General features: G+C 37.0%; 1 protein-coding gene across 1 annotated transcript in view; it reads right to left on the bottom strand.

Moving 5' to 3' along the window:
- LOC145667962 (venom allergen 5-like) overlaps positions 1 to 16,540 on the bottom strand; it is a 57,520-nt gene that overhangs the window by 17,888 nt on the left and 23,092 nt on the right. The window contains exon 3 of the mRNA XM_081735389.1: positions 6,420 to 6,593. Within this exon, the coding sequence (XP_081591515.1) occupies positions 6,420 to 6,593 (174 nt within the window). The remainder of the gene's footprint in view (positions 1 to 6,419; positions 6,594 to 16,540) is intronic.

Raw genomic sequence — 16,540 nt, 5'->3', positions numbered from 1 at the left:
GTAGATTCTATATTCCAAAACCAAATTGTCCTAAAATGGATGGAACAGAGTTAAATACCTTGAAACATTAACATTAATGTCAATGGAAAATCAATGGAAAACAAATAATTCCTCCATTTATCTGAAAAACCAAAAGAGGCAGATGGCTGAAAATCAGCTTAAATATAGAAGAAACTATATACATTCTATATTCCAAAGAAAGTGTCCTAAAATGGATGAAACGTATTTAATACTCACGAAACATAAACATTGCACTCGATGGAAAAATCAATGAAAAAAACAAAAATTAATTCGTCCACAGATCTCAAAATATAACAAGGAGGTGGCTAATTAAAAGCTTATTGGAAAGACATAATGAAGAGCTTAGAAACGATGTATAGCAGGTAAAGTCAATATGCGTAGCACATTGCTGAAAGTCAAGTTGTTTGAATAAAATCAATAATAATGATAAAGTATATGCACCTTCTTCGAATTACCCAGGGCGCCCCACGCGGAGATTACGTGCTTGAAATATCTCACATTTGGATTTGGATTCTCCAGATTCGATTTAGCAGGTAACATAACTTTTGACCTGATCATATGACAGTCTGGTTCTTATGGCAAACCGAATAGGACCTTTATAACTGAGTCCATGATTATGTCCATATTACTATCAACGTAAGTATAATGACGATGCCTGCAGATCATTTATAGCAAAATTGAAAATTTTCTCGCAAGACTTTTTCCATTAATCTCTTCATGCAAGAAAAACACTATTTAATATTGTTTATATAAATCTTAATATTTTTCTTACCCCCTTATATTCTTTTCATTGAATATTATTTCTTCTGAAAAATGTTCTAATCGGTTTCTCTTCCTCTTTTTGAGATCTGAAGTATTACAGGTTTCGCCAACATTTTCTTATCGAGTTCTTGTTTCATCTAGTTTCTTTTCTCAATAGTTGATACATTTCAAATGCTTCCAGTCACTTTTTCTCTCTCTTTTTCCATTTCTGTCCCTCTGCAGTGTACTATTCCTTCCGAGACATTTAATGAATCTTTTCCTTTTCTTTGTAGTGGACAATATCGTATTCATACGTTTTCACTAGATTCTCCCCTTTCCTTCCACATTCACATTCCACAATCTTTTTCATTCATTCACGTGCATCTCGTTTAGCGTAAATAACAAAACTGTGGAGCTTAAAACAATAGATTACAGAGGTTGTTCAGTCTACATCTGGCCAATTTCGACTTACCTAAAAATTTAGAAGAATCCATGGCGCCAGGTCCGTAAGTGCTCGATGTGTTTCCCTTGGTTCCTAACAATAGCCCGACAGCGTAATTTCCGCTGTAATAGGCTTCTCTGAAGAACTGGGAGGAGAATCTTGTCCCATTAACTTTGCAGAGCTTTCCAAAGTCCTTTCACAGTTGTAACACGCCGTTTTCCCAAGGCCCGCTTCAGCAATCCAAATCCACAATAGTCCATAGGACTTGCATCTGGAGATTTAACCGGTACCTCATTGAAAGGTATCACTTGTATACCACTTGCCTCCCCCATCTCCCTGTAGAATGCGAGGGACGATCGTGAGGTATGTGATGGGGCCTTGCCCATGTGAATGCGCACCAGATTGGCGTCATTTCCGTACATTGTTGGAATCTCATGCTCGTACATCGGCCGCATGATCTGCTCCTGAAAATACTGCGAATTTATTTTGCAGTTTCTTCGCCACCCTACGAATCTTCAGTTTACCTCGGTAACAGTAGCCAGCAATGACCATGAACCCTTTTGGGAAGGATTCTTTACAGACACGGACCCATCTTCTGAAGTTCTTGACGCCTTTCTCTCGGTACATGGTGGCTCTCACTTTGCCGCAATCGGAAAGGTAAATCCATGCTTCGTCGAGCGTTACGACGTATATCCACCTTTGTTTTGCCAGGTGCCGTTCGTACAGTTTCCGGGTGTTACATTTTCGTTCCTTTTGGTGGACATCCATGAGAAGATGGCCGCAGGCTTTCATGACTTTTTCCAGCTTGAGTTGATGGTGTAACGTCCGGCTCACAGTCCCCAAAGACGCAAGACGATTAGCCATACACCTTTGTGTTGGCGGATTTTCTTGCATTACCATTTTTCGAAGTTTCCTCTGCATGGTGGAGATGGCCTTGGTGCATTCCCGCGACCTAGGAAACTTCGTTGGTGATCCAAATGGTGGAGCTTCGTTGCCCTTGTACTTTTTAATAACATTTTTTATTCCACTTAAACTGATGTTACAAATATTCTTCTTGTACTGTTTTCTAATGACAGAAACACTAAAGTGGGCGTCATAAAGAGCCGCAACATAGCCTTCCAAAAAACCGGCTTAGTTTGGGCGGCATTTTGGTAACAGAGCGGAAACTCACACACTTGGAAACACATTTAACACAACACTCACAACAATGGTCCTGTTTTGTGTGTTATTTTCGTCCGCGCGGAAAAACAACTCCGTTCCCAGGAAGCCACTGCAGAACACTGCAGGACGCCACGAGCCAGGTCGGGTGAGTCCATTCTGCCCGGGAAGGGGAAGGAACGAAATCGGCCAAACTTAGGCTGAACAACCTCTGTACATTTCATTTCATGGTCATTTCATTTCAGTTGCGTGATTATCTTTCTTTTCCTGCACTGTGGCTATTTGAGACATGAATCTACAGTTTGAGTGGAACCCGAACCACAGTAATGTATTCAAGTTTGAAGGTTCTCCCACTAGGCATCGAACTTACATTTCGTATACATTATACTTTCTTTAAAAACTCCAAAATAAGGCTCGCGAGTACTTGTACTTGCTTCTCGAGACTATCTATGCCATCTTTATTCCTTTCTTTTTCTTTTCCCGTTCACAACGTGTAGTAAATTTTATCTTCAATTGTATCACATAAAGTTTGTTGCGTACGGTGCTGAGGACTCTAAATAGACATTTTCGATAATACATCTGTTCCAATTCCTTACATTCGGTTCTTCGATGTGATCACTATGTAAGGGCGAAATGATATTTAATATTGATGAGGAAAGTGCGATTTAGGAATTTTTTTTTTTATCACTTTTACTTTCTTGGTCTTATTCTGTAGTTTTAGTTCTTATTACTATCAAAATGTTACCCATGTTCCCCTATTGTATAAATAAAAAAGGGGGAGCTGGTATTCAATTCAGAGTCAAAATGCTACCATTTCTCATGTCACTTTACTTGTTCATCCACGGGGGTAATCTCCTATATTTTAAATACATATGCCAAATCGCATATATTTGGCTTTTTAGCCATAGCGTGTAGCTCAAGACTCAAGATAGGATTTTGTTGTTGTTTTTAGTTTAGCGTCCCTTTCAGCAGCGAGGCTATATGAGACGTGGACCTACTGATTAACGTGGAATCCGAACCACATGAGCTCCCGCCGGGAATCGAACCCGGGTCTCCCATAGGATTTTTCTGTTTGTTTATGTATTTAAGTAAGAAATCTTAATTACAGAAACCAAAATATGTTTGACAGACATAAATACTAGGTTTAAAGTAAGACATACAATATTCTGTAAGTTTCAGTCTGTAAGTTCAGTTTATTTGTTATGCTGATTTCCAAATCTTCTTTCATTTTGTTACCACAGAAAGTTAAAAAAGGAAAGAAACTCTCGAAATCATGGTTATCTATCTATCTATCTATCTATACTACATATGTACTACTGTTTCCTACCTACTAATAATTTATCTTTACTCAACGACGGAAAGAAAAATGTAATAATTGCGAATAAATTGTCAACTACAATAAATGTACAATTTTTTTTTTTAAAGAACTAGTGCATATTTCTGTACCTTCGTTATGTTTCATTCGTTTATTTTTTAAGTTTTATTGTTTCGGCAACTTAAAATTAAAGTTCTCCCTTTCAATATAGGACAGCAGAAAGCATAACTTGTAAATTCCATATTTAGCACATTTATTTAGAACCCACAGAAAACATCTGAGGAGCGCTTTTTTTTTCAAAACTCGATAGAACACAGAACATCTTTTTCACAACAATTGCATTTTTGTTCTTATTGCACACAACCTCTATCGAGTTCTGACAAAACTTTCATGAGTTAGTATTCTATACACATGACAGATTTCGACATCTGTCAATTCTGATTTCATAGCTCGATTGGTAGCATAAAAAGCATACCAGAAGAAAAGCATACTTACGTTTCTCAAAATTTGCTCTATTGAGTTTTGAAAAAACGGTCCTCAATTTATGTTGGAAGTACACCATGTCCAACCTATCAATGCTGAAGGTGAGCTGACTGTGGCATTCCAATGGGGTTACCACTAATTGTTACAATTGAAACAGTATACATTAAATGGAGATATTTCTCTGTCCTCTTAATTTTTTTATTGGATCAAAAGATCCGTTGTATTTGAATCAAAAATTTTCTTGTATGCTTTATATCTGGAGAACTACATATAGTGTAGCCAAACTCAAATTATTACTTAACTCAACTTACTCCACAGTAAATACAAAAACTCGATTTAGGGACCGTTCAAAAATTTTGTGGCCCCTGATCCAACTGTCCCGAAAGACCCAATATATTTCAACAAAAACTTCCTTTTAGGCCTTATATCTGGAGAGCTACATATAATGCAGCCAAACCAAAACTATCATTTAACTCAGTAATGTACTTATTCCGTAGAAAATACGAAAACTCGATTTAGGGCCGTTCAATAAGTTTGTGGTCTCTGATTCAAAAACTAATTATTGTTCAAAATCGGAATCTTTTGATCCATTTTTGGTATTCTTAATTTTTGGTTTAACAATTTTTATAATATCTAAAGCATAAGTTTTGTTGTATACTACGGATAAAGTAGTTCATATCTTCGAATGAATATTTGCTCCAACCTAGTTTGATTAAAATTAAAACAATAATTTTCAGTCGTATTGTTTATTTGTTTTAGAATTTTGTTTCTTTTCAGCATCCAAGCTATGTGAAACGTCAGCTATGTGAAACGTGAGCGCGTAACATGGAATCCGAGCCAAATAGTCTCATATTGGGAGTCAGTGTCGGTTCTTTGAGATCATTAAATATTTAGACATGAGGATTTCTACTTATAATAAGTTTGCATTGATGAACAATACACATGGCTTACAAACATAACACGTTCCCGTTAAAATTAATTTAAATACAATCAATCCACTGTATAGACAGAAAGAAGAAAATGAAATGAAATGTTTTAGTTTTACGTCCCACGTTTATGCCGACTAGGCTAAAGGAGACTGTGATCATGAGAAATGAATGAAATGATGGAATGAAGGAAGTGTAAGGAAACGGAAGAACTTCGTGGTGGACAAACACCGTGTGCGTGGGTTTTCTCGAGGTTCTCCCGTTTTCTCCCACTTTCTTCATTCCACCATTTCATTCATCTCTCATCATCACCGTCTCCTTAGCCTAACCGGCATAATCGTGGGACGTAAAACTCAAAAATTTCATTTCATTTCATTTTCTGCCTACCTGAAGATAATTTCCTTTTAGGCTTGCTAACTTACACTGTATCAGTGCCGTGCCATGGAAAATCAGTGCCCGGGCCGAGAGTATACGATGGCGCCCCCCTCTATATATATGACTTAGGTCGACAGGCCAACCACGAAGCGGCACCATAGTTGGCGCTAAGCGTAAGGAATTTTCAAAAATAAACCCTGCTTTTCCTTGATTTTGAGCACTTTTTTTTTACTTTTTCCTTCCATTTTATAAATATGTTTTGTTTTCTCCTCCCGGATTTTGAACCCCCTTACTTCGGTGCCCGGGGCCGTCGCCCCGCCGCCCCCCTCAACCGCACGGTACTGCACTGTATACTCAACGCGTATTTGCCAATGTAGTGACAACTTTAAATACCTTGATTTAATTCAGTGACGCTACATATTGTGGAGTGGGGCGTTATGTAACGGAATCACTCTATCAAAAGAAAGACCCGCTACTTCCTGAGGTCTTAGGCTGGCTACACACTGATAAGCTTGTGTTGCGCGCCATTTTCGTTCCACTGAGGTTTGTTGGAACTCTATGCACTAAAATAAGTCATTCATACACTGAGCAAATACGTGTTCCAATGTCACTCGCAACTCTACATGGCACTTGGAGCAGTATCGGATACCTACCCTCATTTCTTTGTTGCGCGACAAAATTTCAGAAGTATTTCGATAGGCGCATACTCAGATCGAGACTTTGTATTTAAAACATGCACTCACTACGAATTCTCAAAGTGATTTATAACATTCAAATTTATTTGGATTAATTGCTCCGGCCAAAATTGATTCACAACAGCTGTCTCTGTCTGTTTGTCCCTCAATGTGCGCCTTAGTTTCCGACGTCTGTCTCTAAAGTGAACGATCCAAATTATTTAAAAAGATAATTAGTGTGCTTGTGCTAATTTATTGTAATTTTAAAATCATTTAGTACTTACCAGTCTGTTCATTTGGGTGGCGGAAGGAAAATAGTAACTTTCTCCATTTACTTCGGCCACAATAAATTTCCCGTTTGCAAAATCATTTCGTAGTCTGTTATGAAGACGCAAGAAGTAGCTCTTTTCATCAGCAGGTAATCCTTTATGGGTCAGTTTCTTACATTGATTTATGTTCTGGAAATCATAATAAAATTAGTAGAATCATTTTCTACACTTCCCTATAACATCAACCTTATTGATTGATTGATTGGTTGCGGTATAATGGGAACGCAGGTAGCTATTTTTTTTGGTCACCGTCACGGTAATGGGGAGTTTACACTTAGTCGATTTGCGTTCGATTCAGTTGAATTGACGTCACTTTCAACTTAATCGACCGTGTAAACGGGACTTCAACTTAATCGCTTGTTGATCGAAGGCGACTAATCGACTGGCAAATGAATTAAAAGATGTTCTATTTTCTGTGGTTGAAATAATTGAACACATCCATAAATCTGATTCGTCCTAATTGCTTCGATTTAGTGGAAAATGCAGCGTGTCGATTTAGTCGTGCGACTAAATCGACTAAGTGTAAACGCCCCATAAGGAAAATGGTCGACCCATAGATCTATCTCACATTAAAAATTAAACATACATAAAAAATTAAGTTCTGTTAAGTTGAAAAAACTTCAAAAAATATCGCGAAAAGTTTCAAGAATGAAAAGCTAGAAAGAAAATATATAACAGGAAATAACTCAGATAGTAATAATAATCACATAAAAGTAAAACCTAAAAATAAAAACCTTAGAGAACGAATCTCACTAATAAAGGTAAAATTACTGTCACAAAACACCACATTGTCCCTCTAATGATGATACACATTTTCTTCGCTTTATAAAATTAGTGTAAAATATGAGAACAAACCCAGCCTTGTCCACAGCATAAGGTTTAAGTAAAACGTATATACAAAAGTTCAACTTCCTACTCCCAAAAAGTTTGGTAATCTGGTAAAGGGGAAGAAAGATTTCGTCTCTAGTTAGAATTCAAATTTCCCCAAACCTTTTCATATTCAGAGATTAGCGTTTGACTAGAATATTTGTACAAAATCTTACCTTTCTACACCCCGTAGTATACTGTCTTAGGGGCCAACGTATCACTAGGACAAATACCCCTCTGTCTAGAAAGAACCTCCTGAAATTGGCACACAAGAAGTACTAATTTTTAGGCAATTAGTCTTGACAATTAGTCTTGACACTGTATCTTTGATTCTCCTTGGTCCAACACATACCTGAAGTAGTTCCCTAAAGTTACACTCTAGATCCTAGCCTCTTCGTCGATATTTGGTCCGATAGGGTCCAATATTTTGTACATAGTTCGGTTTTAGAGGATAGGGTGGAACGAGAAAACCGAAATAGGAATTTTGGAACGGATACTCGTCCATAATTGTGTATTAGGCCCGTAACAACCACATAAAATTTTAATGTTTTTGGAAGTGGTATTCAGGTTACCCATTATGCTTGAAGTTTGACATTTTTGCTCAAAATCGAGATTTGTTTTCTGAAAGAAAAATCTCACGATCTGAAAATAGCAAAACGTTTTTGGGTAATGGCAATACTATAGAAAACCGTTTCAAAGAACATTTATTTTTTCATAGTCGTAATTGTTGATTCTGAGCCTGCGTACACGGGTCAAAATTTTAAAATTTTTCTTGATTTTTGAAATTTTATGACTTTTAGTTAGTACCTTCTCATTCTAGCTACAATTCGTATATAACTCCTCGCTAGTTCGTGTTGACCTATCCAGACCTCACCACGGAGAGGTGGTTGGATGTCAAGTCCCACCCGTGGCCTTCCCAACCTCCCAACCACTAGGGTACAAGCTTATTATGCTTCACTATGTTGTGTCAAGAACAGGACGTATTACAATCGGCCCAACAAAGCCCTTTGGTCCACTTGTCGGTTCATCTAGTTTTTCAAATAAATGCCTTGACGAAGCTCATTGGAACGCACAAATAACTCAATGCAAACATATCTCTAGTCTTTCTTCTAGTGTACATATAACACCATTATATTTCCCAGTATTTATGGGGGACCCATTGCAACATGGGCGGCGATTAGGGGGGGGGCAAGAGGGGGCAGTTGTCCCCACTTTTTTGAAGTGACGCCCTAATTTATATAATTTCATTTGAAAATGTAAACAGGGTGTCCACACAATTTGGAGAAGAAAAGATCTCTGACTTTTCCGCCCTGACTTTCCATGACGAAAGTTCCAGATTTCCCTGACCACTGGATAACTTAAAAATATAGAAAAAAGAAAGAAACTTCAGCCTCCACACTCCCCATAGTTGGCCTTGTTCTCTTCCGCTTCTGTTTCTTTCTTTTTTCAATTTTCTTTCCAAAGGAATGTAAATTTACAAACATATACATTAGGCCGATATTTATTAGGCCTACATATTACACAAAATGGAAAGTTACAGACGAAAGGGTGCAGTATACAGAGTACTTAAGATATGAAAAAAATACACATAATATGCTTACACATTATAATACAAATTACACAACATTATAATATTGCCTATAGTAATACACAGTTTATACATGATTTTACTGATTATTGAAAAAAAAAAAAAAAACATTATGTAACACATGCTTTTGCTGGTGCAGTTGTTAAATGCAATCCATTTAGAAATTTGTTTTCATGCTTTCTCGCATAGTTTTCTTCTCATTGATCTGAATATCCTTCTTGTTGTCTCCGCAGTTTAATTTTCTTCTCTTCTTCCTCCAGCTCCTATAGTTGTTGCTGAATCTTCCGTTTCTCTCTCCTCTTCTCGTCTCCAGCATTTATTTCTCTTTTCTTTTCCAAATACACTGAATTTATCATACCTCTTGTAATTATTAAACCTGATGATCCACCTATTCTCATCATAGAACCATATATGATCCGTTGAGCCACCAGAGATTCTTCTTTTAAGTTGTCAACAATGAGAATTTTGTTTATTGTGAAACCACTTTCAAAAAATGCGTTTCCGTGAAAGAAAAATGAAATGAAATTTTGAGTTTTACGTCCCACGATTATGCCGGTTAGGCTAAAGGAGACGGTGATAATGAGTAATGAATGAAATGGTGGAATGAAGAAAGTGGGAGGAAACGGGAGAACCCCGAGAAAACCCACGCACACGGTGTTTGTCCACCACAAAGCTCACTTGGCGGGAGCAGGGTTTGAACCTCCGTGAAAGAAGATAAAACACAATTTCATAACTGACCATTAGTCAACGAAATTCTTCCCATTTCCTAAGACTAAGTAAAAAAAAACTCATCAAGTCCAATACCACCTCTGTCATTGGCTATGAATTCGTTCGAGTGTTCCTTAAATTCTTCACTCTGAGCTTTCACTGTGAGCTGGAGATACTATTTCTTCGCGTTCTCAGCCACTTGTCCAGATATCCTCTTGGCACCATGCAATTCTTCTAGAACAGCGTCTACCCTGTTGAGCAAATATGCCAGGATGCAGTTAGATATGTGTTTTTCGCAGAAAATTCGTTTCAACAACTATATCAGAGAACAATGCCTCCCTCAATATCATCATTGAGAACACTACATTTTGCATCTAGTAACAGTAAAGAAATCAACCATATTTCATAAATTCAGTAATTGAACAATGGACCTAAATCGATTTTTTCCTGACTTTCCCTGATCAATCTGCCATTTCCTTGACTTCAACTGATACATTTTTACTTCCCTGACCTCTCCCTGACTTTCACTTATTTTCCAGTATGTGGACACCCTGGTAAAGGTTTTGTATGTATTACTGTTTCATAGAAAATAATAGTGCCATATGATATTTGCCATTGCGTGAGTACGTATTGGATATTTGCCTTCCCGTGGAGTTAAGAAAGGATTGTACAGTTATCCTGTATTACATAGGGTCTGATGAAGCCAAAGAGTTAGTTGGTGAAACAGTAACACGTGTTGAATTTTAATAAAAATATGTAGTTTTGCTCAGCAAATAATTAATTTGTATTTAAGGAATTGGGTTTTAATTGCAATTCAAAGTAATTAATATTGCAATTGCATATTTCTTTAAATGTCATAGCATATGCTTGCAGTACTTACTGTATTTCATTTTCTAAGAGTAAAACATTCATTTAATGGCATGTGTGGAATTAAAAGTATAACTTGTTTATTAATTCCCAGTTTCAATTTAATTTCTGCAAAACAAGCGTCGTTATTCATTACTATGATTAATATTATGCCTTCTGTTTATTTGTTTTGCAAATGTATTAAATAATCTGATCACACAATTTTCCAGACAAAATTTTAAGATGTTCATGGGCAAGGACTCAAATCTCTTCTTATTCTTTCGTTGTTTAAGAGTATAAAGGACTAGTACCTGCCTGCATTGATCTTATGAATTTACTTAATAAAATAAAAATACGATATACGGTATTTTAAGTGAAAAAAGATAGTATCCTATTAGTTATACAACCCTTCATCAAACAGTGTTAGAAACACCCATGAAATCTAACATTGATATACAATATTGTTCAGATCATTCGACGGAAAGTTCACAAGATTGAGTTGTAAGTATATATTTATAGTTTTTATGTATATGAAAACTACATTTTTTTTATACACTCGGCATCAGGAAAGAGATCGATCTGACATTCATCTGGCTGATAATTTTGATGTTTTAAAATAACATTGATAATGGTTCACTTCTTTGACCTGAATCCACAGTAAGTTATTGATACCTATAGTTAAAATATTCCTTTGTTATTAGGACTACAATATGGGTTTGGGCCTATCTATTAAATATCTCATTCTGCACACTCAAGCTTAGTAACATCAACCATGCATGTGTGCCTACAATTTCATCATTTCCATACAAGCATTTGTAGGCCCACTGAAAATCTTCATTGTGGTAACAAGCAAAACAAATAAAGTAGGCCTAAGTGTCCGGCACCCACTTTTCTAAACCTTCTTTCATGCATCTAACATGAACAAAGTTGTGTCACATCTACATTGCTCCCAGGCAAGCTCCCAAATCGGCGCTGAGGATGGTACCTGCGGTATAACTGGGAAAACCAAGATCTCTTCTCCATTATTATTTTTTCGCCCTATGATGATTTAAACATTTCGTCATTAGAAGTATCGTATATCTTTTCAGTATTTCCTAGTAATGATAGGCGGGCATATATGTTAAGTTTGTATATACACATCCCGCTCTAGTCAATCTTTGTCAAAGGTAGAGTTCGAAAAGTTTGATATCTTTAGCTTTTTACTATTATTGCGATCCGCACCCACATCTTCAGGATCATCTTCTACATATTAACGATTCTGTTCAATAAAAATTTGGAAGTCCTTTATTTAAACAAACATCGAAGTGACGTCATTCAACATCCGGGTACGTGTTTGTGATTGCGTCAGCAATTAGTCTTTCGTATGTTTCGCACAGGCTTAACTTTCCAGAATGTCTGTACCGGCAGGCACCGGTTACTCTAGGGGTTCGCGCTTGCAGTTTGCTGTCGCATCAGGTTCCTGTTCGCTGCAATAGCGAGAGCAGTCATGCTTCACCTTAACGCATCATACCTTGCTTTAAAAACCGCCAAACATTATCAACTCTACCGCGGCTTCCATTTTGCTTCAATCATCCAAAAAAATTAAAAAAAAATATTTCGAACATGTCAATATATGACTCCGCCAACTTCAAAATTACCCGTTCAACCAGTGTTACAAAATAAGAGCTACAGTGCAGACGGTATGTACCATGCCGGCTTCAAGTAAACATCAAAGAAAGACCAGTAATTTTAATATTAATTTCAATTCGATCATGATAGTATTACCCTACCATTCATATTATTCTTGTTATTGTTCGCAATAGCCTTATGCTATTACTCGTATGTTCATTTCTCTCCTAATAAATCTGTCATAAAACAAATGAGGTTGCTTTCGATTTATTGAATTGATCTACTCATAGATTTACATTTATTCGTCTTTTCCTCTGAGTAAACGTAATTTACGAATCAATAATTATTTTAATTACTTCATAATATTTACATAAATTATTCTTGGGTAGATGCTCCCTTTTCTCTTTCATATCTTTCATAATAGCATACGCTATTATTCTCCGGCAAAATACACGTTAAAGGATATCATCTTAGTGGTATACTTTAGTGTTGTCGTTTACTTACATACAACACAAGCATTTCAATAATCTATATACTACAACCCCCTCCTTCTTTTATGGCTAGAATAATAAAAAGGTAAATATACCAGTATCGGCACGCTTTGAGAACATACTTTATTAACTCTACTGCGAGTATCATATCTGGCTGAAACTCACGCGGTCCGGTTCCTATGTTAGTCTGTAGCTCCATGTCTCATCTAGCCTTGGTGCTGAACGGGATGTTAAACTATAATCCATGAAATTGATATACAACTGTTAGTCGTTATAACCATCGCCAACTGAAGCTTATTTAAATTATAAATAAAAAGAAAAAGTACGGTTTGTTTAACTTTACTGTAAATTTTTTTAAAAAAATCTTGATCACAGCTTTGAAGTTACATTAATTACTTCGGTGTAACGGGTATTTGCTGATACGGAGTAGAATAAGCGTAGATCATTGGTAGTTATTGTCTATATACAGTTGTAACATTTTTAGTTTATTTGTTGAATTGAGGGGGTTAGCGCAACAGTGGTCTAACCCACATTTTTAAAAATGGAGAAAAATCAAGTTAAACTTAAACACATGTGGTTTTTTTGTACAATATATGCATGTATACACAACTCCAAAAGTGCATTACCACCTGCATTTCTCGTTTTCCTGCAATAGCAGGCAACCCAAAAAGCTCAGCAGTTGGGTTGGTTCCGAATTCGAAAGGCGTTAAACCAAACCTCAATTTTGTAACAAATATATCAGTGTGGCAAACTGCAAATAAGGAAATAAAACAAATTGTTAAGAATGATAATTTTATTATCGTGGCGGAGTTATATCACATCAAAAGTTACAAAATGATCTTACTTAAGCAGCTCAAAAAAGATGAATGGCAAGAGACAGATATCAGAAAAGATCATTTCTCTCCTTCCCTCCCAAAAAAAAAGAATTAAAAAAAACAGAAAGTTACATAAAGTAAAGGTTTAATATAAAAGCCCCACTCAAAATTTTGAAAGTTGACACCCGAAAGGAAATAAGAACTGAACCGAAGTGGATAAAATTTTGCACAGATATTGCAGACATAAAATGAAGGAACACAGGCTTCGTAATTTTTTGGAAAAACGGTAAGGTGGGGCGGACCCCTGCAAACCTTTGATCACGAGATATCAAAAGTGCTAGTAACAGTATCTCCGAACTGTGTAAAGGACATGAAGAATTGTAACGGAACTTTTTCTATCGACAACACGCAAAAAATAAAGGAATACGTTTTTTTTTTATATTTTCTGCGGAAAAACAGTTTTAGGGGTCAAAAGTCCCTACGAGAAATTTTGAAATTTGACGCCCGGAAGGTAAGAAGAAGTGGACCGAAGTGAATGAAATTCCGCACAGATATTATAGACATAAAATGAGGAAATACAGGTTTTTTTATTTTCCTTTAAAAAACGGTTGTGTGAGGCACGGACCCCTCCAAACATTTCATCACGAAATATCAAAAGTACTAGTAAAAATGTCTGATGAGTGTAAAGGAAATGAAGAATTGCAACGAAACTTTTTGTATGGACAATACGCAAAAGCTAAAGGAATACGTTTTTTTTATTTTCTGCGGAAAGAGTCTTGTGGGGCAAAATAACCCACACCAATATTTTAAATATGACGCGAGAAAGGTAAGAAGAAGTGAACCGAAGTGAATGAAATATTGCACAGATGTTGTAGGCTTAAAATGATGGAATACGGGTTTTGTATTTTCCTGGAGAAAAGGGTTGGGTGGGGCACGAACCCCTCCAAACATTTGATCACGAAATATCAAAAGTTCTAGTATCAATATGTCAGATGTGTGTAAAGGCTACGAAGAATTCCAAAGAAAATGTCTGTATGGACAATACGCAAAAAATAAAGGAATACGGTTTTATAATTTCTGCGGAAAGACAGCATTAGGGGGCAAAAGAGCCCACTCCAAACTTTTGAAAGTTGATGCCCGAAAGGCAAGAAGTGAGCCGAAGTGAACTAATTGTGCACAGATAGTGTAGAGATAAAATGATGGAATACGGATTTCGTATTTTCCTGGGGAAAATGGTTGCTTGGGGCGCAGACCTCTCCAAACTTTTGATCACGAAATATCAAAAGTGCTAGTAACAGTATGTAAGGTGTCTGTAAAGGGCATGAAGAGTTGTAACATAACTTTGTGTATGGACAATACGCAAAAATAAAGGAATAAGGTTTTTTTATGTTTTGCGGAAAAATTATTTCAGGGGGCAAGAGTCCCACCCAAAATTTTGAAAGTTGACGCCCGAAAGACGAGAAGAAGTGAACCGAAGTGAATGGAATTCTGCACAGATATTGTAGACATAAAATGAAAATTCTGGTTTCGTATTTTAATGGAGAAAACGGTTGGGTGGGGAACGGACTTCTCTAAACCTTTGATCACGAAATATCAAACATGCCAGTAACAGTAAGTCAGATGTATGTAAAGGACATGAAGAATTGCAACGAACTTTTTGTATGGACAATACGCAAAAAATAAAGGAATATGGTTTTTTTGTTTTCTGCGGAAAGACGGTTTTAGGGGTAAAAGAACCCACCCCAAAATTTTGAAAGTTGACTCCCGAAAGGTACATCTTGTCTCAAAGGTCGAAGGCGTTCTTTATTGCTGTTTTGATGCAAAAATTTTCTAAGTCCAACTTCGGATATGTTCGGGGAAAAGTAATCCAGGTTCGAACATCGAAGCCAACATTTTTAATCCGGAATAACTTTGCAGATGTGTTTTCCTTGTTTTAAATATAATAAGACTTGTTACTAATTGTATGAAAAAAACAACATTGATTGAAATACTTAATGATACAATATTTCGAAACTTTGTATTAATGTCAGCACATGCTTTTTTTCACTTAGCTCTCCATACGTAATTAAATTTTAGATACGTAAACGAATCTTTCCATATGTGAAAGAATGCTGAAAGTTAAGACATAGAACATAATTCTCGCCTGAGTACTAAATTAAAGTCAAAATAGAACAAAAGCAGCGTTTGCAGTGGATATGAACCAGAGCTCTGCAAGGGCCGGGCATGCCCGGTTCGGCCCGGAATTTGCCCGGGCCGATCCAACCCGGCCCTGACCGTTTCAAGTAATATCAAACTGGACCGGGCCCTAACTGGACCGGCACATTCCGGGCCGAACCGGGCCGGACACAAATACTATAGGGCCGAACCGGGCGCATGTATTTCCGGGCCGAGCCCCGCCGGTCTGGCTTGACCCGGGCACTGAAAAACGGATTGGAAACTATTATTGTCTTTTTTTTCTTAAATGTTCTACACTACTCCTGCCTTTGCCGTGATCGTATGGTCTTACTGCCAGCTTATGTTAATCGTAATGTGTTTGGGAAACTGACTCTTTATTCAAGACCGCAAAGTACTGAAATATTACTAATATTACTATTTCTTCTACTACTACTTTTTCTATTATTACTACTACGACCACAGCTAGATACTGCTATAACTGCTACGATTTCGCGTCAGAGTTGACATGTCTGGTGGTACAGAATTTACCTTCTTAGTACAGAAAAAAACAGAAACGCTAGTTATTATGGCCGGTCTCTACAGAATGTGAAGCGATCCTTGATCTACGAGGGACAACGGTGGCTCAGTAGATAAAGCACTCACATACTGCTCATGCTATGTGAGCTTTGTGGTGGTCAAACACCGTGTACGTGGGAGTTTTCGGGGTTGGTCCCGTTTCCTCCCACTGTTTTCATTCCACTAATTCATCCCGTCATCATCCATATGGCCTGAGCCGTAGTTACCTAAAGAACGTATGATGAAGCCAAGGACTTGACCTACTAAATAAATTTGGTACGCTACCATTAGACCACGGAGGCCGAAACCGTGAACTGACGTGTTCATAAGATCAGTGCAATTTCTAGTAATGTTCAATTAGCAAGGCAAATACCAAATGGTGTTACATGTTCCTGTATTGTTTATAGTTTGATACTACAAATA

Source organism: Thermobia domestica, chromosome 1 (assembly GCF_964235325.1).
Source record: "Thermobia domestica chromosome 1, izTheDome1.hap1.1, whole genome shotgun sequence".
Taxonomy (NCBI): domain Eukaryota; kingdom Metazoa; phylum Arthropoda; class Insecta; order Zygentoma; family Lepismatidae; genus Thermobia; species Thermobia domestica.
The sequence above is the reverse complement of the archived record's forward strand: the minus strand, read 5'-3'. Positions and strand labels throughout refer to the sequence as shown.